Source organism: Marmota monax, unplaced genomic scaffold, assembly GCF_021218885.2.
Source record: "Marmota monax isolate L192 unplaced genomic scaffold, Marmota_monax_Labrador192_F-V1.1 WCK01_AAM20220418_F8-fsc00108, whole genome shotgun sequence".
Lineage (NCBI taxonomy): Eukaryota > Metazoa > Chordata > Mammalia > Rodentia > Sciuridae > Marmota > Marmota monax.
In genome coordinates, this window is record NW_026694593.1 from 2,910,676 (window position 1) to 2,936,188 (window position 25,513).

At 52.2% G+C, this 25,513-nt stretch overlaps 2 protein-coding genes across 2 annotated transcripts in view; both read right to left on the minus strand.

Annotated features, from left to right (window-relative positions):
* Positions 1-5,648: 5,648 nt before the first annotated feature.
* Slc27a3 (solute carrier family 27 member 3) lies at positions 5,649-10,169 on the minus strand. The gene is made up of 10 exons (XM_046421613.2): positions 9,384-10,169; positions 8,831-9,040; positions 8,349-8,507; positions 7,742-7,866; positions 7,346-7,540; positions 7,166-7,256; positions 6,840-7,038; positions 6,515-6,612; positions 6,275-6,405; positions 5,649-5,973 (listed from the first exon to the last, which is right to left on the minus strand). The coding sequence occupies exons 1-10, from the start codon at positions 10,021-10,023 to the stop codon at positions 5,797-5,799; spliced, it is 2,025 nt and encodes a 674-aa protein (XP_046277569.1). The 5' UTR covers positions 10,024-10,169; the 3' UTR covers positions 5,649-5,796.
* A 572-nt stretch (positions 10,170-10,741) lies between these two features.
* The window catches only part of Ints3 (integrator complex subunit 3), a 41,827-nt gene continuing 27,055 nt past the window's right edge, over positions 10,742-25,513 (minus strand). The window contains exons 11-30 of the mRNA XM_046421612.2: positions 24,615-24,702; positions 24,042-24,121; positions 23,537-23,628; positions 23,056-23,162; positions 22,250-22,369; positions 21,771-21,900; positions 21,239-21,293; positions 20,878-20,981; positions 20,323-20,367; positions 20,043-20,162; positions 17,994-18,147; positions 16,900-16,968; positions 15,698-15,773; positions 15,194-15,307; positions 14,792-14,840; positions 13,636-13,803; positions 13,222-13,322; positions 12,958-13,030; positions 12,489-12,645; positions 10,742-12,375 (exon numbers count right to left, since the gene is read on the minus strand). Of these exons, the coding sequence (XP_046277568.1) occupies positions 12,298-12,375; positions 12,489-12,645; positions 12,958-13,030; positions 13,222-13,322; positions 13,636-13,803; positions 14,792-14,840; positions 15,194-15,307; positions 15,698-15,773; positions 16,900-16,968; positions 17,994-18,147; positions 20,043-20,162; positions 20,323-20,367; positions 20,878-20,981; positions 21,239-21,293; positions 21,771-21,900; positions 22,250-22,369; positions 23,056-23,162; positions 23,537-23,628; positions 24,042-24,121; positions 24,615-24,702 (1,980 nt within the window). The 3' untranslated portion in view covers positions 10,742-12,297. The remainder of the gene's footprint in view (positions 12,376-12,488; positions 12,646-12,957; positions 13,031-13,221; positions 13,323-13,635; positions 13,804-14,791; positions 14,841-15,193; positions 15,308-15,697; positions 15,774-16,899; positions 16,969-17,993; positions 18,148-20,042; positions 20,163-20,322; positions 20,368-20,877; positions 20,982-21,238; positions 21,294-21,770; positions 21,901-22,249; positions 22,370-23,055; positions 23,163-23,536; positions 23,629-24,041; positions 24,122-24,614; positions 24,703-25,513) is intronic.

The window sequence follows — 25,513 nt, forward strand, 5'->3', positions numbered from 1 at the left end:
AGGATGGCCTGAGGGTATAGCTCAGTCCTAGAATGCTTTCCTTGGGTGCATAAGGCCCTGGGTTCAATTCAATCCCCAGCACCAAAAAAAAAAAAAAAAATTATGGCTATGATGAAAAAAGATAGCAAGAAGTATTGGTGAGAAGGAGAGCTGTTGGAGCCTGAAGACACTGCTACTGGGATGCTGAAACTATGTAGCTGCTGCAGGAATCTGGCAGTTTTCTTACAAAACTAATAATTTGACCAAGCACTAATTCCATTCCTTAGATATATGCCTAAGAATACTGAAAATAATGTTTCTATACACACACACACACAAAACAAACAAACAAACACACACACACACACACACACACACCTTTTTTGTTGTTCTTTTTGGTACTTGGGGTTGAACGCAGGGCGTTTTACCACAGAGCCACATCCCACACCTTTTTTTTTTTTTTTTGAGACAGGACCTCGCTAAATAGCTGAGGTTGGCCTTGAATTTGAGGTCCTCCGGAGTCCCTGGGATTACAGGATTCTGCCATCTTGCCTGGCTATTTAAATACTTTTAAGAGGACGTTGAGGGCAGTAGTATTCAAATAGCCAAAACGTGTAAACAGCCCAAATGTCCACCAACAGATGGATGCATTAACAAAAATAAGGTCCAGCCATACTCTAGAATATTATTCGGCCTTCCAAAGGAATGAGGTGGCAGGACATGGTGACCCACGCCTGTAATTCCAGCTATTTGGGAGCCAGCCTGGACAACTCAGCAAGACCCTGTCTCAGAATACAAAATAAAAAAGTGCTGGGGACGTAGCTCAGTGGTAGCACAACTGTGTGTCAACCACCAGAAGCAAAAAGAAAGAAAGGAACCCTGATACACGCTACCCTTGGATGGACCTTGAAAACCTTATGCTCAGTGAAAGGAACCAGATACAAAAGGCTTTATTTATCCGACTTCATTTATACGGAATGTCCGGAATAGGCAAATCCACGAGCCAGAAGATCAGTCAGGGGTCGCCAGAGGCTTGGGGTCGGGGGATGGATAATGACTGCTATTGGGAATTTCTTTCTTTACGAAAAGATTCTAAATTTGGGCGATGGTTGCACAGCTTTACGAATATACTAAAGCCACTGAACTCTACAGTTTAGACCTTGCTAAAAGGACAGACTTTAAAATATGTAAATTATATCTCAATTTTTAAAACTTTCTTGGGCTGGGCGTGTCGCTCGGTATAAAGTGCTTGCCTAGCGTGAGTGAGGCCCTGGGTTCCATCCCCAGCACCGCAAAAAAAAATGGAAAAGAAAATTTCTCTCGAGGGTCACGGAGGAGGCCCCCAGGTACTGCGGCCCCACCCCTCCTCTGGTTGCCCCGCGAGCCTGGGGAGCGCTGACAGCACACGAGTGCGCAGGCGCCTTTCCTGGGTAGGCGGTGCGGAACGGCTCGCCCCGCCCAGGCAGGATGACTCCGCCCACCTCTCCGGCCTGCTCCGCCCACCTGGCGCGCGGCGGGCCGGGCCGGCGCGGGTCTGCGCATGCGCCTGGAAGGCTTACTGGAGCGCATGTCGTGGCCGGGTGGAACCCACGGGGCGGATCCCGCTGCCCTCCGCCAGGAGGTGGCCGCGAGGCCGGTGTCTTACCGCTTTCTCCATTACTTGTGCCAGGTAGCGCCGAGGCTAGGGACGTTTTGCTAAGACCCACCAGAAGCGATCACCGCGTGTCGCCGAGTGACCCTCCCAGATCTCTCGAGCCACCTCCCTGGTCCCTGGAGTCCACTGGGCGCGCCGCGGCATCTCTGGGCTCGAAAACCTGCTGCCCAGCGGAGGCAGGACGAAGACCCGGAGCAGCCGGCGCCAAGTTTTCTCCTTCCACGCCGCTCGGTAGATAGTTAACGCCCTGCAGGCCATGCTGTCTGTCCTGGTCACTCAGGCCCCCCGGCTTGGCACAAAAATAGCCGCAACTAGAAAGGACACTGAAAATGGACTTCCGTTTAATTCCTTAAAGTTTTACGTGTCATGAAACATTCTTTTGATTTTTTTCAACAACCTAAAATATAAAACTTTATAATTAGTCTGCTCCACTGGCCCTACAAAAAAACCCGGGCCAGCAGAGTTTGCCAACTCCTGCCTGAGACTGGCTTGGGATGGGCCGTCCTTTAGCCTTACCTTTTGTTTACCAAGGACAAGTCGCCTAAAGTCCCCACAGAAGACTCTACAGAGCTGAGATCCCCTTCCCTGATTCAAGGACTCAGTGAGAGGTGACATGATCCTCCTCTGGCTGGACGGTCTTTGCACTGAAGGCGTCTCAGTGGTTGACCAACCTCAGAGGAAAGGAACTCACCACCTCAAGTCCAGCGCAGTTCATCTTTGCAATTTTCTCATAATCCCATTTTATTTTACTTCGATTGATTTTTTTAGGGGGGTAGAAAACGTAATTCCTTTAAAATTTGTTTTTAGTTTTAATCGTGGTAACTGGAAAACCTGATTCTTTTGATCACAAGTTGCCGGCTTGGAAGCTTTGCATTTCCACCATAGTTGTAGCTGAGAACTGAAAGGACTGGAGGACAGATGGCCAGGTCTGCCTCTGGGTCAGCCCCTGTAACAAAATCCCCCTTCTCCCAGTTAGCCTTGCTAAAGGGCAGACAGTGGAGAGCGGGCATCTTGCAGGCACAACTGACATGGTACATTTGGTATTTGTGGGATTGCAGAGTGAGGTGTGAAGTCAGGATTTAGGCCATCACCACAGTGGTGCATTGTGGGAGACACTCCCCGGCTGGGTGCTGAGGCGCTCAGTCGCAGAAATGTGGCAGAGCTTTCCCCACCCTTCTTGGGTTCGAGGGTTGGTGTCCTGTGCATGGGTGTGTCTTGCTACAGCCCCATGGGTGAAGCTACGCTCACCTGTTCCTTTGTAATATAACCCCTTGCCCTGTTTAGGATAGAATCTTCCATGGAAGTGCCTTGTGTGTGTCCCCTTCTCTTACTGTGCCCTTGGGTGTGGCCCACCCAGGTGTCAGTCAACCTGCTGACAGTGGACATCATGAAGATACTCAGCCCCCTGAAACCTGACCCCTTGCCTCATTTGAATAGCTTCTCCTCAAAAAAGGGGTCAGCGCGTGCTCTTGCTCTCTCCTTCTGTGGACCCTTAAGGTCAGAGGAGCTGTCATAGCACCCCAAAGAAAAAGGTACTTGTGTCTCTTGTGGGGTTATTTTGCCCAGCGCAGTTAGGCCAGTTTACCTGGAGTGACCTCTGAGCCTATTACTCGCTGAGAACAGAAACCTGGCAGTGCATGTCTCAGCTGCTGGGGAAGATGAGACAGGAAGATTCCAAGTGCCCCAGTAACATCAAATACATACATACATACATACATAAACAAGCAAAACTCAATGTTTTATTAAACCCAGTATATTTGAAACACTAAGCATGTAAGAAATATAAGACATTTACTTATTGGGGTGCTTTTTTTGGTGGGGGGGTAACAGGGAATTGAACCCAGGAGCACTTAACTACAGAGCCACATCCCCAGCCCATGTTTAAACTTTCATTTTTAAAAATATTTACTTTTTGGAGTGTAGATGGACACAACACAATGCCTTATTTTTATGTGGTGCTGAGGATTGAACTCGGGTCCCGCCCGTGCTAGGTGAGTGGTCTACCACTGAGCCACAATCCCAGCCCCTAATCTTTCATTTTGAGACAGGGTCTCACTAAGTTGCTGAGGCTGGCTTTGAACTTGTGATCCTCCCACCGCATCCTCCCATGTACCACCAACACCCAGCTACAAAACAATTATTTTTATTATTGATTTTTGAAATCTTAACTTTTCCTTTTTACTGTTTTAAAGCTGTTGATGGACCTTTATTTTATTCATTTATTTATATGTGGTGCTGAGATTTGAACCCAGCACCTCACACATGCTAGGCAAGTGCTGAGCTACAACCCCAAGCCCCTGCAAAACAATTATTTATAAAATGTCTTGATTTTTTTCTCCTAAATCTTCGACACCTGGTGTGCATTCTGTATTTACTACATCCCATTTGGACTAGCATTTAATAGTGTGGTGTGGTTAGCAGCTACTATCTCAGAAGGCGCTGATTTAGACCAAACGAAACAGGAAATATGGAGAAAAGAGCTTAGTGTGTGATTCCAAGACAGGCGGTGGCTGCTTGACCCTGGGCCTTGTGGGTGACATTCATGAGCCGTCCTCAGTCACCTGCCCGCCCACCCCCGGCACACAGGGTTCCGGTCTTACTGGAGCTCTCTGAAAAGTGGGCACAGTGAGCCAGATCCTTAATGGCCTGGTGGGCGTGTGAGAATGTCACCTATATGTCAGCGTGTGCTCTTCTGTCAGCGAAGCTCAGCTGGGCTTGCTGGTGGACACGGGGCAAGATTCAAGTTGTGGAACTGGGGGTTGGCGATGGGGACCCAAGCTTGGTGGTGGGTGTCCTCTGATCTCTGATGTTGGGGAGAGGGGTTGGAAGGAGAGGCGAACCCAGGGGAGGAGCAGAACACTTTGAACACCTACAGCTCAAAGCAGAGGCACTTTCTTTCCTAGGAGACACAGGAGTCCCTCATGTAGACCTTTTTTTTTTTTTTAATATTTATTCTTAAGTTTTTAGATGGACACAACATCTTTATTTTACACTTATGTGGTGCTGAGGATCGAACCCAGTGCCTCGTGTATGGTAGGTGAGCACTCTACCACTGAGCCACAACCCCAGCCCCATCATGTAGACCTTTCAGATGGCAAACTTTCTGGACACTTCATTCAGGGGCAGAGAAGTCTTTTTCCTTGGATTCTCACCATTCCCCATGCTACCACACTCACGGGCATTCTGAGCCCTACTCTGCCGAGAGCCGCAGTCAGACTCTGCACCGGCTGACAGCGGGGACACTGGAGTCAGGAGGCTGAGGCACCCACCCTCACCCTTCTCCTCAGTGGCTGGCTTCTCAGCTGTGAGGAGGGGAGTCCAGACTATAGACTCCCCAAACTTAGTCTATCTGTGTGTGTGTGTGTGTGTGTGTGTGTGTGTGGTGCTAGGGACTGAACCAAGGGCCTCATGTGTGCTAGCTGAGTACTCTACCACTGAGTACATCCCCAGCCCATTAATCTCCCCCAAATCTTCCCCAGACCCCAGCCACACCTGGTATTGTGGGGCAGCCTTCTGGGTACCTCTGTCTACCTCAGCCATCTGAGCCAATCCCTCAGGACCCCCTGCTCCCCAGAGCGCAGCAGGGGCTCTGTACTAGGGGTAAAGAGGAGATGAGCGCTTGGTGGTGCACACCTGTGATCACAGCTGCTTGGGAGGCTGAGGCAGGAGGACTACAAGTTCAAGACTAGCCCAGACAACTTAGCAAGATCCTGTCTCAAAACATAAAAACGGGATGTAGCTCGGTGGCAGAGCACCCCTGGGTTCAATCCCCAGTACCGAGAATAAACAAGCCAACAAAAACCCAACTAGGAGGGGTTCATAGGGCCACAAGCAAACATCAACCACCCAGGATTTTCCCAGGGCCAGGATCAGACGGAGTCATCTGAGAGGAAACAGCAAGGTCCAGACGCTGGGCTCAGGGCACATGTAGTCAGGACGGGCATCAAGGAGCCCGTGGCTCCAGAGGAAAAGCAGTTCCACACAGGCTCAGAAGGCAGACACGCAGATCAGAAAGAAAGAGTCACATGGGCTTGGTCCCATTTATTATAAAATGACAATAAACTGATATAAAAAAGATCCCTGATAGCCCCTGGTGCGCCCACAATGGCGTGTCTCAGAGCACCCCCAGAGTCCCTCCCAAGGTGCCTCAGGCCTGGAAGGTCTCAGATTCGAAGGTCCCCAGCCAGAAGGGCATTGTACCGTGCAGGTGTGAGGGGCAGGTAGGCACCTACAACCTGGTCCAGAACGTAGAGGGGGTCAGACAGGGTGCTCGGGTCGAAGCCCTCATTCGCCATCCGAACCTTCTGCTGTTTGAAGGTCTCGGTGGTGGCCAACGATTCCTGCAGGAGGAAGGGCCCACAGGTGTGGAAGGAAAGTATCCTGCCCAGTCAGCTCGGGTGAGTGTCTGGATTGGTTAAGGGGCAAATCCAGGGGCAGGGCCATTAGATAAGGCTAAGCCAAGAGGTGACAGGGAAGGGAAGGTCCAGGCCTGGGGGGGGACAGGGAGAGGGGCCGAGGAGCGTGTGTCTGGGACGGCGCTGTTCGTTTCTTCAGTGTCTTCCGTGGGAGCCCTTTGTGGAGTGCAGGAATCACCAACTGTTGTGGTTTTGGGGGGCGGGGCTGGGCGGGAGTGGCGGTTACCTGAAGCCTTAGGAACCGAGGCCGGGCGTAAGGGGGCAAGTTCTCAGAAACATGGGTGTAGAGCTGCCCAAGGTCTAAAGCATGCGGGGGACGCAGAACCAGGGCTGCCATCCCAGCCCTGCCTTCGTGCCCTGGAAGGATAAAGAGCGGATGAGCCACCCGAGGCCGGCCACCAGGAAGGCCTCGTGCTTCTCGGGGGTGATGGGCCGCAGGACGCCCCCACCTTCCTTGCTTAGGTACCTGGCACAGTGACTCCGTAGACATTCACCTCCTGAAGGAAATCCAGGGCCTCAAAGACCTCCGCCACCTCAGTTGTGGCCACATTCTCCCCTTTCCACCTGTGGGAGGCAGAGATCTAAAGCTGGGAGTCAGATCAGGGCTGGGGAGCTTGATGGGGAGAGAGAGGTCAGAGGTCAGGTACCAGACTGTCGGGGACTGAGTGTTCGTGAGGTCTGAGAACGAGAGGCTGGATGGGAGTCCAGGTGAGGCAGGAGTTAGGGGGCGGGCTGTCCGAGCTCAGGGTCACAGAGATGTCCAGGGTAAGGAGCCAGGTTATGGGAGATACCTGAAGGTGTCTCCAGTGCGATCATGGAAGCGGAGAAAGCCTTGGTCATCACAGACCAGCAGGTCCCCAGTGTTGAAGAAAACATCTCCAGGCCGGAAGACGTCCATCAGCAGCTTTCCCCGGGCCAGCTCTGGCCCCCCGGCGTAGCCCAAGAATGGGGACTGCTGGCTTACAGGGGCCACCAGCAGCCCTGGCTCACCTGGCAGAGTCAGTGGGGTCAGGAGTGACTGTCCACCTCGCCCAGAGCGTCCTGGCCCCTGGCCCTACCCCATTCACCAATTCTAACCCTCCTTCACCACCACCACCCACCCCACCTGAGCACAAACCTGGAGATGTGGCTACACAGTGCCCCTGGGCATCCCGAACTGGCTCCCCTGTGGTGACATCATAGCGAATCAAAGAGAAGGGGAAGATGTGCTGGGGGAAGGGAGACCCAGCTCGGGGTCATTCCAGTGCCTGGGCCTCCCTCCCGCCAGCCTCCCCGTGATCTGTGGGGTTCCTCTCACCTTGTAAAGCCAGGAAGCACGTCCCACAGCACCGCGCTGCCCTGTGTAGTTGAAAGTGGCCACGTTGCCCTCTGTCAGTCCGTACGTCTCCAGCACCTGCAGAGGCCCAAAGCGCCGCACAAAACGCTCCCAGGTGTCTGGGCGCAGGCCGCTGCCCACTGCCAGCCGGACCTTATGGCCAAGTTCTGCTTTGCTCTGAAACGAGTGGGGGAGAGGGAGGGGTTTCACACCCAAACGCCAGGTCCCCAGTGCGAAGCCCCTCCCCTGTGACCTCTTTCAGAGGCCCTAAGCCTCAGGTAGCTTAAGCCATCTTGGGCTCCTTGTATGCCACGCCCACTTCCTTCTCCTTTCCCTCCAATTCCCAGACGACTGTCAGGGTGACCTGGCCAAACGCACCGGGGGCTGGTTGACCAGGTATCGGCACAGCTCCCCGATGTACTGGAACACCGTCACCCTGTGCTCCTGGCAGTCCTCCCAAAACTGGCCAGCTGAGAACCTGGACTTCAGCACCACTGTGGCCCCTGCCGGAAGCAGGAAGCGAAGAGGGAAGGAGGACAGGTCACTAGCTGGGCCAGCTCCCTGGGAAGAAGCCGCAGGGAGAGCCAGACCTCTAGCAGGTCAAGGCTCCAGGCACATTCCTTCCTTCCTGCCCATGCCTTTGAGAGGACAATACCCTTCTCCGATTCCCTGCCCCAAATATTCCACCCCTGTACCCGGGCTCAAGTCCCACCCTCTTCTATGCCCTTTCTTAGACTGACTGACAGAACCCTTGCCCCACTTTGTCCCTGAGTCTGGAGTTCTGTGAATCCTGTGGTCTCCCTGGTCACTCAATCTGTAGGCAGAGCATGAAACATGGTGCGTGTCCCCACTGTACCAAGATCTGGGGAGAGTGTGGCCCTGCTCCTCCTCCCTCTGGATTCTCTGCCCTTAGAACTCATCCCTGGGAAGCATTCGACAGCTGACACTTAATAAACATCTGTTGACAGAAGGGCGGGGGGCTGACCGATGCCCAGGCAGCCCACGATGCCCAGCAGGGAGCCAGACATGTGGTAGAGTGGCAGGGCAAGGTAGATCACGTCCTCCGGGTGGATACCGCACAACTGGTAGAATCCCTGGCACTGTAGGATCTTCAGGTGACTGATCCGAGCAGCCTTGGGGAGGCCTGTGAGGTGGTGGGAGCCGGGTGATCAGGGGAAGAGCTAGGCTCTGAGTCCTAGCTCCCCGTTTTCCCCTGCTGGGGTCAGAATCAGAATCATCAGAAATCAGAGGGCGGTCCGGCCATCCAGGAGATGTGGGTACTTTGGGGAGGTGAGGAACGAAGAGGGAGTGGGAGGGCTGGAGAGAGAGGAGGTGCCCCAGGATAGGTGCCCCCTCTAGGAGACTTGAAGAGGTGCTCTCGGGGGCTTAGGAGGTCCCCGTTCCTGTTCCCAGACCCTCCCTCCTCTGCCTTAGTTTCCTAAGGTAAGCCTGGTGTCCAGCCCTCACCCGTGGTGCCAGAGGTGAAGATGTACAGGCACGTGTCCATCATGTTCTGGGGGGCAGAGAGGTATCCCGGCAGAGGCTCATCTATTTCGGCTGCTGCCTCAGCCAGAAAATCTCTGACTCCAGGAAGACGGGTTTCAAGACCCGTAGCCCACAGGTGGAGCCCCATGGCTCTCAGGGCAGGCAGGTCGGGCTCCAGGGACTCCAGGAATTCTAGAAGGGGTAGGAAAGCACAACTCGGCGACTGTGGAAACTTTCCTACGCCCTGGCCAATGCTCCAGATCTGTCGCACTGCTCTTGGATGAAGGTGAAGGGCAGGGACATTCCATCACGGGTCTGGGACCTGAAGCCCCACTCCTTGGAATTGTTCTTGGGGAAAGAGATTCAGCACCAATTGTTCCAAAACCCACGGACTCAAATCCCACTCACTTCTGAACCCCAGGGAGACAGTTCGGCGGTTTCCCAGGCCCAGAGACAAGACCCAGCCCTCACCGGACTCCAGACATGTCCCTCCTGGGCTGGCCCCGCCTCGGTCAGTTCGGCGCTCCAGCCTTACCTGGCGCAAACACCAGCGCGCGCGCACTGCAGCTGCGAAGGCAATGCAGCAGGGGGCCCCGACGCAGGGCGGTGGGCACGAAGGCCGTGCACAAGCCGGCCTTGGCCAGCCCGAACCAGAGCCACAGGAATTCTGGGCTGGCGGGGAGGAGAAGCGCCACGGTCGCCCCAGGTGCCAGAGGGGCCATGGCTCCTTCATCTCCGGCCACCCCATCCTTTGGAGGCGCCGCGCTGCTTCCGGCTGCTGGGTCTCCTGCCCACGGGCTCCCCGCCGCCCTGACGCCTCCGCCGCGTCCCGGGTCCCAGCCCTGCGCGCGCAAGAAGGCGCGCGCAGCCCGGTTACTCTCACGTTCCGCCTGCGCGTAACTAAAGTGCCGCGCGCCGTGAATGAGGAAGGTGTGCGCCGGGCGTTGCCGAGCCAGTTGCGCGAGGCGCCAGGCCAGGCTGCAGCCCCCCTCCGGACCTTCTGGGTCGGCGGCAGCCGCAGCCAGCACACGAGCTCGCAGAGCCCTTTTGCAGCGGAGGGCGCGCACCGTGAAGGCCAAATCGGCCGCGAGCCAGCGCAACTGCGGCCAGAGGTGCAGCTTCAGTAGCAGCAGAGGCAGCAGCAGGAGCAGGGGAAGCAGTAGCAGGGCAGCCATGGTGCCCTCTTCCTTTCCTCGGCACCGACCGGCCCTAGACGCTCACAAACACCCCTGATACTCCCTCCGAAAAACTGGGCCCGCTCCTTCTTGCTCTGGGACCTCTCCTTTTCGGGAGCGCGCGCGCGTGCGCTGGCACACGCCCCTTCCCACCCAGCCCCCCACCCACCACCAGCAGCGAGCTGGCCCCGAGCGGAGGGGTGGGGGAGCGGCCCCCGGCCCTCCCCACAGCCTACGCCCCGCCCTGGGCGCGCTCCCTCCCGGCAGCTCGCACTGTGCGCCCGCACCCTATCAGGTCTTGGGCGGTGTTGTCCTTCCCTCAAGTCCCAGGGTTGTGTGTTCCGCTTTAAATTCTTTCTCCTCTTGGGAGGTTTAGGCCAGTGGCTGGACTTTGGAGTCCCGGCCTGAAAGCCAGGGCGTTTAGACCGCAGTCCACCCTTCAGTCAGTATTGCTCATTTTCACCCGTGATGGGGGAGGACACCACTGCTCCCTTCCAAAGGCGACCGAAGAACTTGGCCCCTGGCCCATTCTGTCCTACAAGTCCAGGCTCGACAGCCAGTCCCTGCCCATCCTTCAGCGGCAACCCTCAGGGACGGGTGGGGGGCTCCAGAGTTAAGTAGGTGAAAGGTGGAGGCCCAGAGGGCTTGATTTCTGGAGGGGATATGGGGGAGACTCCTCCCTTTGGGCAAGGGTACAGTAACTGGGGCCAGCAGCGAATGCTTTCCATCCTGGTTTTAATTGGGGCAGAGGAAACTAGGGAAGGAGGGAGGAAGGAAAAGGCCTCTGGGGGTTTAGATTTTCAAAGGAAGGAGTAGCAGTTCCGAGGGGGAGAAGAACCTGGTTCTGTGAAAAGGCAAGTTTTCAGGGTGTCCGCAGTGAGCCCAACCTCACTCCTCTCTGTCCAGCAGGCCTCCAATCTCCGAGGGCAGCAGAGAAACAAAGCATAGCCAAGTAGCTCTTTGCTGTTCAGGTGGCGGCCCCCCAGACCTGGCATTTGGACTTCTCTCTCCCAGGCACACCTGTCTTTCAGGTCGCAGACTGGAAGGTCCCTCCCGGATAGTGCAGCTGACAAGCATGCTAACTTAATAAATAAACTGAAATACGACAGACAATAACTTTGGAAGCCTTTTTTTTTTGTTTGCTTGTTTTTTGAGACTGGTAATTGAGCCCAGGGTTCATGCATGCTGAAAAATTGTTCTGCTGATGAGTTCCATCCCCGGCTTGACTAAATCTCTAGTGTCTTGAGGAACAACCGGCAAGGGCAGACCTCAGCCTGCAGGGAAATGGGACCTCATCAGTTTCTGACCTGGACAGGTCAGTGTCTGGCTCACACCTCCAAAATGCAGGATGGGAAGGGCAAAGTTCCTCCTGCGGGTAGGCAGGGCAGGAAGGGAGAGGAGGGAAAGCTGTGACAGTGGGCAGGCCACCAACAAGGGCACCAATTAAACTGAGACCACTCTACATGCAGAGAGTAAATGGGACTCCAATTCCGGCACAAAAGATCTTCTGGTTTGTTTTATTGTCATTTAAAAACAATTTTTTTAATGTGATTATCTCTGGAGGGAAAAAAGTCAAAAAGAAAAAAAAAAAAAAAAAAAAGCAAAAACAGAACCTAGGAAACCAGACCATTTGACAGTTCTGAGGAACTTGCCTCTGGGACTCTCCTGGGCTGTGGCCCAGCCTTAGGTGACAACTGCAGATCAACCCAAGCCTCCTGGGCACAGTCCCTTTCAGGTTCCTTCCTGAAGGTTTATGGCATCTGCCTGGAATAGTGGCCACCATACCAGGTCGATGCCCACTACACACTGGTGTGGAGAATGACCACAGAGCATGTGTTCAGAGCAAATCCAGAACCCGGGGAAGCAGGAAGCGGACCCACAGCCAGCACCTGCTCTCGTCCTAGCCTCTCAGCCAGGCGCCCCTTTGTCACTGCCCTTCTCTGCTAAGCGTTCTTTGGGAGATGGGGAGGGGGCTGAAGGAGGGGCAGGGAGCTGATCAATTCCACCAGGGTCTGGTCTGGCACAGCCTCTGGCTGCCATGAGACCCAAATGGCAGTGGAAGTGGCAATGTGGGGAACAGGAGGCCCCAGGACAGAGGGGCAGAGGGGGGCTGCACGGCAGCTCCTCAGGCTGGTGTCAGAAGCAGCTCATCCTTTCCACTGGGCAAGCTCAGGGCAGGGAGGGCATCTTCCCTGTATCTCCCCAGCCCTGTTACCCTTTGATTCACCAGGGGGAGGGCAGTCCAGTTGAGGGTAGGATGGGGAACATAGGATCTCAGTCACTGTCAGAACCCACGGCAGAAGACCCTTTTCGTTTCCGCTTGGTGGGCTTTGGTTTTGTGTCTTCTTCCTCCTGGAAGAGACGGGGATGGGGAGAAGGGAAATCACTAGCTGGGCAGCTGCCTGCTGGCCCCCATTCCATCCGCCCCATTGCGCCTCTCCCCATGGTGCTGGACGGGGTCTCACCGAGGCACTGCTGGAGCCCGACTCTTCCTCAGCATTGGGCGGCTGAGTGGCATTCTTCCGACTTCGAGGGCTAGACAGAGCTGCCTTTCGCCGGCTCTTGGGTGGCTTAGTAGACGAGTCCTCATATTCCTCTGCCAGGGAGAAGAGGTCACTGAACCTAAGGGGAAGGAGAATAAACTCTCAGAGTGGAACATCCTGACCCCATGGCCACCTCCCATGCTGTTTTCTGCCCACAGGCTTAGGTCTATTTCTCTTATCAACCTTGGGGTTTTTTTGTTGGTGTTTTTTGGCGGTGCTGGGGATTGAACCCAGAGCCTTGTGATGCAAGAGAAGCACTCTACAACTGAGCTATATTCCCAGCCCAACCTCAGGGTCTTGATGGCTATTAAGCTTGTGTCCCCAGTGGGCCTCCTCTCCCCTAGGCCTTCTGCTCGCTACTTCCCAAGACCAGAAGTGGAAGGAGCCTCACTTCATCTTGTGGGCTTCATCACAACTTGCTTGGACATGCTGCAGTGCCTGGAGGATTGGGGTCTGGCTAAAAACTGGAGGGAGAAGGAAAGGAGAGCAGGGAAGAAAAATGATTAGATGTCTGGGAGCTTATTAAACCACACCAAAGCTTGTTTCCTCCCAAGAGTTTGGGTTCTGGTTCTGCCCCTGCCACCCGCCTGGCTTTAGGGGCGTCTGAGCTGGGCAGCACTCCACGCACTAGACCCCAAGAGGGTAAGAAGCATACAGTTCTGCTTGGTGTTGGTCAGGTTGAGCCGCAGGTTGTCCAAGTGCTCCAGGATCTGCTCTAGAGTCAGCTGGGCCAGCTTGCTGCTTGAGCTTCTGAGACTGCACAGGGAGGTGACAAGAGCTGGTCTGAGCCTAAAGGGAGGGCTCCAGTCGTGTGACACCTCCACCTCACCGAGATCCCTCCTCAGGACAGAGGCAGTCCATTCCCCAGGGGAGATAGGAAGACTGGGTGTGCTAAGAAAGGTGTACAGCTGCAGGGCACGATGAGAGGGGAGTAGGAGCCACACTGGTCCTATAGGCCGCATGGCTTCAGACCACTAGATGTCACCCACCAACCGTAGGCGGCAGTCACTGTAGACTGCCCTGGTGATGCCCCGTTGACAGTGGGCAGGAAACAAGGACCACATCCCACCTCTGCCTCTTGCGAGGGAGGCTATTGTTCTTGATGAGCAGGGACTTGATGTGCTCTGCCAGCAGCTCATCGTGCTTCATGCACCAGTGCCGCAGGATGCTGGTGGTGAACTGGTCGTCGGGATGACAGGGCCGGCTCAGGACCATCTTTACCATCTCCTCACTGGGCCTGGGGGGAGCAGGGTGCTGGATGCTGTGCCCACACACTGGCCTTAGGAGCCGCTTATTTACTACTGATTTCCCGAATCTGAGCCTCCCTACCCAACCCAAGCCTGGCTGTCGCTTCCTACACTCACATCCCTCCCCCACTTCTCTTTGGGCCAAGGAACACATGGCTGCACTCTCTGCAGAAGCCAGAGGAGAAGTGAGATTATTCTGTTTGATGGTGGAAAGTGTGCAAGTATGTGTCAGGAAGGAGGCCCAACAAACTCCTAGCTACCCCAGAGGAGTCAGGAGGGAGACTAAGAGACAAAGGACAAGTCTGTGGTCCCCTGACCTGCTGGAGCTGGGGGTAAGCCTGGTATCCAGGTTGAGGGAGGGGCAGGAGAGAGGCCTCCAAACTTCCCACTTCCCCAGGAAATTCTGTACCATTTCTAGTGTCTCAGGAGAAAAGGTGGAAGGAAGACAAGAAGGTAGGAAGGAAAAGACACACAGCTGTGGCCCCATTAGCCTGGGGATGGTGCTAAGTTGCCTGTGATGGAAGAGGAGACTTCTGCTTTCTTGCCCACCATGCCCCACCCCTGGCAGGGGCACAATGGGCCCAGCTGGCTCTGCACTGTGTAGGTTAAGGGAGAGCATGGGTGTGAGCCCTCTACTCTGACCCTTCCTCCTCCTGGATTAGCCTGTGGTGGCCTGCAGGAGCATGAGGGAGGGGAGCATGAGCCACCAGGATTAGAACTGCTGTGGTAGCAGGAAACAGGGATGTCCGGTCCCCACCTCTGAGGACAGTTTCTGGTGGGCAGGGGGGGTAAAGTCAGAGGAAGCCCAGATCCCAGGGGACTGCTTATTTGTAAGTCACACTGAGGGGAGGGCAGAATAAGCAGATGTCAATAATAGGAAACAAACATGGCAAAAGGAGCAGGACAGAGCCCTTTATGCCACAGTATCTCTTAGGACATTGGGACTAAGGGCTAAGAGTCTCTAAGGGTAGAACTCACTTTTCTCTTCGGAGCTGCAGCAGCAGGCAGGACAGGGCCTCTGGGTGTTCTATGGGGGAAGGGTACAGGCTGCTCAGAGGAATGTGTTATTCCACGAATGGATCTGGGCACCTCTCCCACACCCCCACCAACAGCCACTGGAAGACCAAGGACAGTCCTTGACGAAAAGCCAGGAAGAATCCCCTACCCTGATCCTAATGCCAGAGGCATCTGAGCCACAGCCCAGGGGCCAGGCTCAGGATGCACCTGCAAAGCTCATCTCCAGGGCCCAATGACCAACAGTGAGCCTGCTCTCTGCACCATGGTGGGAAGGAGCAGGGCTCTGGTTCACCCTAGAAGCTGGCGGCCTCAGCCCTGCCCCAGCTGCACTGGAGGTCTTCTCCCATCTTCAACCCTACTCACCCTTGTATTTGAGGTGCTGCAGGATGGGGATTATGGTCTCCAGGGGGATGTTGTGGGCCAGGAAGAGCTGCCAGGCACAATACTGCTCAAAGGTTTCCCAGTCTAGGCTCTGGACTGGAAGAGACAAGAAACCTCCATCTATCTCTCTCTTACACACACACGCTCAGCTAACTGGCTATCAGCACTCCAAATAGGGACAAGATAGGGCAGGGATGGCGTAAGGGGAGGGACAGTGACCTTAAATCTAGGCCCTTGCCCTTTCCACATGACACCTGATTTCAGTCTTCACAGGGCTTCTGTATTCCCACCCACCCTGAAGTTAGAGGGACAGAGGTAAACCTTTCCATCTTATGAAAGAGACCAATCCAAGACCACATAGCAGGTAGGCTGGGGTGGCGTGCTACCCCTCCACTCCCAGCCCCAGAACCAGTGTTCTTGTCACTGGAAAACACATAGGCCGACACTCTCTCCTCTCCTGGGCATCTAAAAGGTCTGGTCACTTACTGAGTATGTTGAGGACTGAATCTTTTCGAAACATGACCAGGTTCCCCATCATCACATGGCAGACCAGCTCCTGGAGCTATGGAAGAAGAGGGAAAAGGCAGAGTCATCAGCTCTAAAAGAGGCCAGAGGCCACTGTGAAGGGAGAGGCATAATGCCATGAAAGCTACAGTCTCTGAAGGATGAAGGGGCTGGTCAAACAGCAACCAACTGAGTAGTAACCCTGGGCCTATTCTGGGGCAAGAACACTTGTGGAAAACTATTCACACCCTGATGGCAGAGTGAAAGGACAACTTTTCCTTCTGGTCTTACTTAGTTTAGCCTTGTGGGTGAAGGACCTGGGGGGCCAGGTTCTAGACCTACACGTGGGCAGGTAAAGGCAAAGAAAGGTGAACTGTTGAGTGCTAATTTCCAATGAGCAAACAGGAGAAAAAAGGATCCTTAGTCCAGGCATGAGATGAATCCCAGCATCTCTTGGGGCCCTACGCATGGTGGAAAAGTCAAGTAGAAATGATGTGATGATTTTCATTCTGAGCCAAGGGGAAGGCCAGTTGAGAAAAAAACAAAAACAAAAAAACCCCTCACCAAGTGTGATGGTGCATGCCCGTAATCCCAGCAATTTAGGAGAGTGAAGCAGGAGGATCAAAAATTTGAGGCCTATGGCAATTTAGTAAGATTCTGTCTCAAAATTAAAAAAAAAAAAAAAGGTTGTCACTCAGCAGTAGAGCACCTCTAAATTCAATCACAAGTACTGCAAAATAAATAAATAAAAATAAATAAATGAGCTGGACACAGCGACACATGCCTGTAATCCCAGTGGCTCGGGCGGGAGGCTGAGATAGGAGGATCAAGAATTCAAAGCCAACCTCAGCAAAAAAGAGGTGCTAAGCAACTTAGCAAGACCCTGTCTCTAAATAAAATGCAGAAGAGGGCTGGGGATGTGGCTCAGTGGTCAGTGCCCCTGAGTTAAATCCCTGGTACCCACCCGCCCCAAACAAACAAACAGCAACCCCAGCAGAACTGGCCTTTGATCTGCACTTTTCCTCCCCATCCTCCATGGCCTAAAGTACGTCCAACTGCAGCCAGGAGGCAGTGTGCTGTGGAGCATGGGCTCCTGCCTGTATGCCTGAACAGAAAGCAGAGGCCCTGATTTCCTCAGTCCTGCCTTCTAGGCCATTCTGCAGATGCCAAAGTTCCATGTTCACCTGTGCAGAGTCAATAACAGCCACGATCATGTTCAGCAGCTCCCCACTCCTCAAGGTTTCATCTGGAAACTAGATAGAAGAAGAAGAGGGAAACTAGAGGAGTCGTCCAGGGTGGGCCCCTTGGCTTTCCCTTTACAACTCATAGACCTTCCTTACCACAGGCTCAAGGTCTGGCTAAGCTGGCCAGACATGAATCCTAACATAAATCCCTACAAGATCCAACAGCTATGAAGCTGGGAACACAACCCTTCAAATGCCACGTTTGTTATCTGTGTGTGCACACCACAAGGGGTGTGTACAAGGAGAGAAGTGGGAAAAACCAGAGCTAACCGGACATGCCAGCTGGCTCTAGGTGGGAGTGGCAACAGAAAAATATTTATACTCCTGGCAGCAAAGAAATCCAATTCATCAGCATCTCAAGACAAAGAGAAGGTACAGAGTGAGTGTATCTAGGGGCTTGTGAGGGGTGGGTGGGGGAGGGAGAGTCCAGTCTAGGAGGGAAGGACAAAAAGGGGGTGTGATACCCCACCCCCTGCCCCTAGTGCATGGCTGAGATCCTAGTTCCTCTGGTTAGATCACACCCGGAGTCCTCATTTCCCTCTTCCTAGGAACTTCTACCAAGAGGAACAAGAGTTGATACCTCCTCCTCCATCCCAATTCTGAGAGAAGACGTGAATGAACTGGGGGAAATGAAAGTGAATCTCTGCTTCAGGAGCTCTGGTCTTCAGGAACCATTAGAGAGCATCCAAGAGTGAGCCATCACAGGGTGAGAGCTTGGGACATACCAATATGCATCTGACTGGGGGACCTGTTCTAGGCCCAGATGATGGGGCTGAAACCGGGAAGCCAAGTATATGGGTCCACACCCCAACTTAAACCACAGTTAAAACCAAAGGACAAGAATTCTCGGAGCCTCAAAAACTATTCAACTTTTAACAGAAAGCACTGGAATGAAGAGAATTAAACTGTGAGAAGCAGTGGCCACTGAGGTCAGAAGGGGTTGTATGTGGTGTTCAGAGTGTACACCAAGGTAGGTGGTCACTTGTGAGCCCCCTGTACTACCCACGACCATGGATAAGGATGGACACACTGACCTCTGTGTAGATGGAGGGTGTGAGATGGCATAGCAGCCGCACATCGTCCTCCTGGCAGGCCTTCATGTCCATCATTAGGCAGGTGTGCAGGTCACCCAGCTGGGTGGCCTGGGCAAATGACTCATACAAGTTCATCTTCCCAGCGGCAGCTTTGCTGCAAAACCAATTGGGCCCAAGTCAGTAGCCGGACCACAGCACCAGAATTTGAGATGTTCTGAAGCAGTCTGCTCCTACCCTGGAATGCCTTCGTCTCTCCTACATGCCCTGTGCTCATTTGTCCCCTTTTATTTATTTATTCCTTCCTGCCTTTCCCAAGGGCTTGACAACCTAAGAATCAGGAGACACTCTTGCTTCCCCATCTCTTCCCAGTACCCACACAGGGCTCTGAGATCAATGAAGCTACTCACTGCCAGAGTGACAGGAGAGGGAGGACTAGGGTCAGGTTAGAGACAGCTCTCTTCCTTCTGGGTTCTATCCATGAGGACAGTACCAACTCATACCATACACAAAACTTCACTCAAATGGCTAATAGGCTTAACTATAAGAACAAAAACCACACAACACTTAGAAGAAAACAGGAGCAAGTCTTCATAATACCAAAAACAAGTGACAAAAGGAAAAACAGATTTGACTTCACAAAAATTTAATACTTTCGTGTTTTTTGTTTGTTTTTGGTACTGGGGATTAAACCCAGGGGTGCTTAACCACTGAGCCACATCTCTAGCTCTCCCCACTCTGTTCTTTTAATGTTGACACACAGTCTCACTAAGTTATTTAGGGCCTCACTAAGTTGCTGAGGCTGGCTTTGAACTTGAAATCCTCCTGCCTTAGCCTCCTGAGCTTCTGGGATTACAGGAGTGTGCCACTGCACCCTGCCACTTTGGTGTTTTAAAAGGGTTATCACCAAAGAAGTGAAAAGAGGGGCTAAGGTTGTAACTCAGTGGTACAGCGCTTGCTTATTTATTAGCACATGTGAGGCACTGGGTTTGATCCTCAACACCACATAAAAATAAATAAATAAAATGAAGGTATTATGACCGTCTACAACTAAAATAAATAAATAAGTAAATATATATATGAATAAATATAAAAATTATATAAAGTGAAAAGACAGGCTTGGAAGGTGGCAGGTGAAACTTAGTGCTAGAACATGAGCTCAGCACACGTGAGGTCCTCGGTTCAATCCCCAGCACCAAAAAAATAAGACAACCTGTATCCATACTATTAGAATATTATGTGCCTATAATCCCAGCTACTCAGGAGGATGAGGCAGAAGGATCACCAAGTTTGGCTCAGGATGGACAATTTAAAGAGACCCAGCCTCAAAGTAAAAAGGGCTGTGGATGTAGCTCAGTGGTAGACTGCCTACCTGGCATGTGTGGAGCCTGTTCAATCCCCAGTACCAAAAACAAGAAAGAGAAAAAAGGGCAGCAATAAAAAGACAAACAACAGGGTTAAAATCGAGAAAGACTAAGTATGGCAGTATATGTGTATAGTCCTAGTTCCCTAGGAGGCTGAGGCAGGAGCATCTCTTGAATCCAAGAGTATGAGCTTAACCTAGGCAACAAAGAACCCATCTTAAAAGAGAGAGAGAGAATAAGGAGGTTTCCTTAAGAGTGATGAAGTGTTTTAAGTTACACAGCAGTGATATTTGTATAACTTTGTGAGTACCCTAAAAAACACTGAATGGTACACTTCAAAAGAGTGAATTTTGGGGGCTGGGGTTGTGGCTCAGCGGTAGAGCACTTGCCTAGCATGTGCGAGGCCCTGGGTTCGACCCTCAGCCCCACATAAAAATAAATAAATAAAATAAAGGTATTGTGTCAACTACAACTAAAAAAAAAAAAATTAAAAAAAAAAAAGTAAATTTATGGTACAAAAATTTATACCTCAATAAAGCTGTTATTTAAAAAAACAAACACTTAGCATGCACAAGGCCCTGGATTTATCCCTAGCACCAAAACGCATGGAAGGTGCTGGTGAAGAGAGCCAAGGGAATCGATGTGCAGGGGAGAAAGGCTGGCTCTCCAGTAGCTTCCCGACACCCACCTGGCCCTCAGGTAGTAGAGCAGGTGGTAGCCAATCTTGGGCTGCTTCTGATAGAGCTCAGACAGAAGGTCCAGGAGCAGAGAGAAGCTGCTGTTGTCTTCCTGCATCTGGCACAGGTTCCTGGAGGTGGGGGAAAAGGAGAGGCATTACCCAGGGAGACTCTGCCCACTACAAACCTCCTCCTCTCTGGAAACAGAGCCATGTGACCCAGGACAGGGACAAATGTGTGCTGTAGGGAGAATGGAGGGGAGAGCAGTTCCTCTTACCACTGGGTGCTTACCTAAATATCAGGTAGAGAGGCTTCCCTACAGATTCCTCCAGGGACCTACGAAAGAAGGGTCACACATGAGAATCCACAGAAGAGGAGGGGCAGCTGCAGGCAGATCACAGGGGGACCACACAGAGGCCAGACACCAGCCTGCTCCTATCCTACCCAAAAGGCAAACTTCCTGTGGCTCCAGAAGCTTGATAGCAGAGAAAACAAGTTCCCAACCTGGAAATCACAGTCTGAGGCTATCATTATCACAGAAAGGGAGATTCCTCTCTTCAGGGGGAATCTAGGATCCAATTCTACTTGAAGAAATAAAGGTTGGGGCTACTGGCCCAGCAGCAGGGCTGGAAGGACAGGGCAGGGATACTAGTCTACAACTCCAGTACACACAGGGTCCAGCAGGCAAAATAAACCCTCATTTTCAATCAGTACACATCAGGAATCAGAAAACCAAGTGAACAGATTCTTCTTCTCAAGTCTACAGCATGGTGCCTCTTGGGCTTGGGTTGTAAGAACATATTTCTGGCTCCTGAGGCCAAGGGCATCAGGGAAGATGAGCCTTACTCCTCTGTGACCTCCTCAGGCAGCACCTCTCCTCGGAAGTGGGCCTTGAAGAGCTCTTGTAGACAGGAAGCAAGGACAGACAGCTGTTCTGAGTCGAAGTCTTCCTGGGTGGTAGATAAGGGAAGGAAAGGATATCATGACCCAGGTCCAAACCTCACTGTGCCCACTGTCCCCACTGCCCCAGAGCCTCTGAGCTTATCTGCTTCCACCTACAGGATCAGCAATTCTCCAGCCCCCCTGAGAGGGACTCTTCTAGGGGAGAGGAAGGAGGGAGTCACATTCCCAGGGAGACACCTGCATGGGGAGCTCTAACTTGGACAGCTGGGCTCCTTCCTCCCTAAGGGCGTAGGTTCCTCCTCACCTCCAGGACCTGGTCCACAATTTCCTGCATGACCTCACACTGGGCCTCTGTATCACTGCAGTACAGAAGTGAGAGGAAATCCCAAGGACATAAATGATAGCAGAAGGCAGGACACAGAGAACACTATACACGAGCACTCAAACGAACAGAGACAAAACAAAGGAGCTCTATGTAAAATCCCAGCTTGGGTGAGGGAGGCAGAATTAGGGCAGAATTTGCTGTTTTCTGGGCAGAGGCCCAAAGAATAGGGAAATCCCCATCCATCCTACATGTGTTCTCTGAGGCTATTATCCTCAGAACCTAGGGAGTAGGAACCAAGGTGTTAGAGTACAGGCCAATCCACTCCCTGCCTGTACTCGTACTCCCCAACATAAGCTGCGGAAGACATCACTCATGAAGCTTCAGCTACCTTCCCATATACCCCATCACATTGCTCTCCAAGCCACATCATTCTGCCACACATACTAGGCACAAGGGAGAAAGCATGGACTGGACATCCCCCCACAAGGTGAGGAGAAGGGTCTGTACCTACCTCCCCTTCTGTAGCTGGAGTACTTTGTCCCTTAGGGACTCATCCAACTGGTCGAGGTAAGGGGTGATATCAACTGGCTCCTCCACAACTGTCTCCTTGATAGGGTGGAAACGAAACTCTCTCTTCTTTCCTGAAGGGAGAGATTTAGAAGTCAATTTGCTCAAATGCCAGCAACACAGAGTCCCCTTAAATCATCTGTTCCTTCCCCACAGTCCTTGGGGACTGTTTACTCAATGCTGTGCAAATACATGATTGTATACATGTCCTAGCTCTTACCCACAAGTGGGCAGGAACCACTTATTTTACCTCGTAAGTTAAATGCAGGGCTTACACCCTGAGTCTCATTCAGTGATGCTGTTACCAAGACGGACTCAGGCGGGCAGAGATGATAGGACAGAAAGACTGCAGACAGGCTGCTCCTGGGAAATGACCCTCCCAGGGCTGTCACAATCCTGAGCCACCTCCTATGCCATCCTCACCTTTGCTGTTGAGATCCTCCTCGTCATCACTGAAGGCTGCCTCAGCATTGTCGTAGCAACTCTCATCCTTATCTGACAGATGGTTATCCATCTCCATGGAAACTGGCTCTTCAATTTTGACTTGGGAGTAAAGAGAGAAAGGTATCTGATGGCCTCCAGTATGTCCCAAGCTTCTGGGAAGGGGAGGCTGGAGTGTAAGTGGGAGAATACAGAGTTTATGTGCTAAATGGAACACTGAACCTGCAAGGACAAATCTCTTGTCCTTACAACCTTCTATGACCTGTAGGGAGATGCTGCCAGGAAAAGGAACAACACAGGACATGAATTTTCTATCCTTAGCTCAGGATGAGTGGAGACAATCTCTTGTGCTCTTTAATTTAAAACCAAATTTGGAAGTAGTGCTTGGCTTAAGCCCTGATCCCAAGACAAAAAGTATGTGGGGGATGGCTGGCAGGGAAATGGCAGACTGGGACCTACTGTGCAACCTCTCATCAGGGGCAAGGGTGGAGGGATGGGAAGAGAGAAGGGATGGGTACAGTGAGACAACAAACATTCCATGAGGGCCTCTACTTACTGGAGAGAAAAAAAGGGTTAAGAGATCAAGACAGATGAGGGAAAAATCAAGTAAGATTTGATGGAGCGAGAGAGAACCAAGGGAGACAACACAGCAATAATAAAAAGAGAACACTGAGACAGTGTTAAGAGGAGAACTCCCCAGGGACAACATCACAAACAGGGCTCTAGTCTACACCTTGGATGGCTTCATCCTTCTTCTAACACAGATGACAGCAGGACTACCACCATACCTTCCACAGGTGGGGAGGGTGAGCTGCAGAATTCAGGAAATTTCTCTCTCAGCATGGCCCGCAGCTCTTTATCCAATTTAGGGTTGTCAAACAGGGGAGCCAAGTGTCTAATGGGAAACATAAATGAAGGTCAACATCAGAGTTCCTCATTTCTAACTCAACATGGAGATAAAGAGTGAGACCTAGGTCCAATCAGTAAGACTGGGACATCCTCAGATCCTTCCAAGGGGTAACGGGAAAGGAAGGCATTTGAAGCCCTTTGTAATATAATGGCAGGAGAGAAATTCCTTTGAGACTCAACAGGACATATGCCCCGTAGTTTGGGGGTGGGGGAGAGGAATCCAGTACTTGTTATACCTGCCAGGGGAAAGGGTCAGCAGTGTTATGACAATATCTGGATGTGCCTGACCCAGAGGGGGCTGGACCTAAGGAAAAATGGGAGAACCCCATACCTCCACCTCCCTACATATAAACTCCTTACGCCAAGACCCGTTTCTCCACAATGTGGTTGAGGGAAGAAAAGACACCCTGCCGCACATGGCCTTCCAAAGGTGGATAGAAGTTGGGAATGATCTGGAAGGAAAGAAGAGGAGGGAAGAATGGCACAGGACTCTGAATAGAGTGTTCTGCTGAACTAGATCTAAGAAACTGCTTTGGTTGTGGTCAGGGAACACTGGGGTAGTATGTCTGCAGAGGAATGGAGCATATCTGACTATTTCAGGCTAGGCAGTTGGGACACTTACTGGACCCAGCTGCTTCTCAAGGAGACTAGATTCTACCTTGAGTTGTCATCCTACAATTGAGAAAATCATGGAAACAAGGGATGATCCAACTGGAGCAGTGGTAATATGAAGGGAAGCATTCACTGAGTTGACCACTTCTGCTCCGGACAAGGGGGCCAGGAAAGACTCCATCAGTGAAAGACTATGGATACAGATGTAACTCTGCATCCAGGAACTGGGAGGAGAGGGGGCTCTGGCACTTACACGGCACATGAAGTCCAGGAGTGTGGCAGTGATGGCTGGATGGGGCTTCATAGAATGATGCATTACCAGGATGGCTGGCTCTAGAGAATGTGGAATTAAAGGATTTCCCCCCCCCCCCCACATCAGACTTTCTGTTTCCACATCCACAAAATGGGATGTCAACATATACTAAAAGGCTCTGGGGAGTGCTCATTCCTATCGGGCAGCTCTGAGAGCAACCAGTCCCCCAACTGTTCTTAGCCCTCATTCTTCCTTCTTGTCTTCAGCATACAGCTTGAAGAATGGAGGTAGGAGGAAAGGAAAAGCAGGACATGGCACATCTTTTCCTCTGCCCAGGCCCTTCCCACCCAGAGCCCAGGGATGAGGCTATGGGGAGAAGGGAGAGGGTGGTGATTGCTTAGCCTCACCAAAGCAATTTTCTGTCAAGGAAGAACTGATGAGGAACAACGGAACTGCTCCCAGATAAACTGCTCCCACTCCGTGCTGCCCTCAGATTTATGACTGCTGTCACCAGGACGAGGCAGTGGGGCCTGAGGAAGGGGAAGGTGGTGCTGCCTGGTCTGGGGCACATACCTATGTTCATAATGCTATCCTTGTCTGGACTAAAGAACAGCCAGTCGTAAAACAAAGCCAGCTTGGCATTAGAGGCAGCAACATTGGACTGGAAAAGAGAAGGACAAAAATAAAGGGCTAATTTCATCAACCGTCTCCCTTCCCTTCTGAAGCCCAGGGCAGATTCCAGGGCTTACTTTGTTGCTGCACCTGTGAAATTCAGGTCCCAGTGAAACGTGGTGGAGCCCCACGATCTGCGTCTGTGTTACATGTGAGCACGAGAACCCTGTGGTCTTACCAACCAAGGGGATGGGACTGGCTGGGATCCTCACACACCCAGGAGGATATACCTCTCCTCCCCTAAGGGACAACACTTGGACTTAGGAGTTCACTCATTACTTCTGAGTCAAGGCAATACTCAGATGGCCCCTGGGCTGCCCTTGGTGGGCTCCCCCACCCACATTTCTGAAGAAAAGGCCCTCTAGGAATAGTCTTTTGTCATATTTGAATCAGTACATTCTAAGAATCTAATCAGAGAAGAAAGGGGAAACCCTGTCAGAAGATGTCAGAGAATGGATGGTTTTCCATCTCAACACAGGAAGGAAAATGCTGGGAAGGAAATGGCTCCTTTATCCGAAGCTGATGCCAGAAGCACGGAGGTGAGGGTATAAAGAATGCAAGCCCTAACTTTGTGGTATCCAGAAGCTCAAAGGAAAAAGGCAAGAATGCTTCAGAAATCCAGGATTTTGGGGGTTAGTAATAAAGAGATAGATGGACCTATTGAATCCCCAACCCAGATGAGAAATAATGAGTCTAACAAAATTTCTTGAGACACAAAGGTAATGGAATAAGAGCCTGAAACATTTGAAAGACAACAGTGAAAGAAGGGTCCTTATGGATCAAATGGCCCTGGAGAGTCC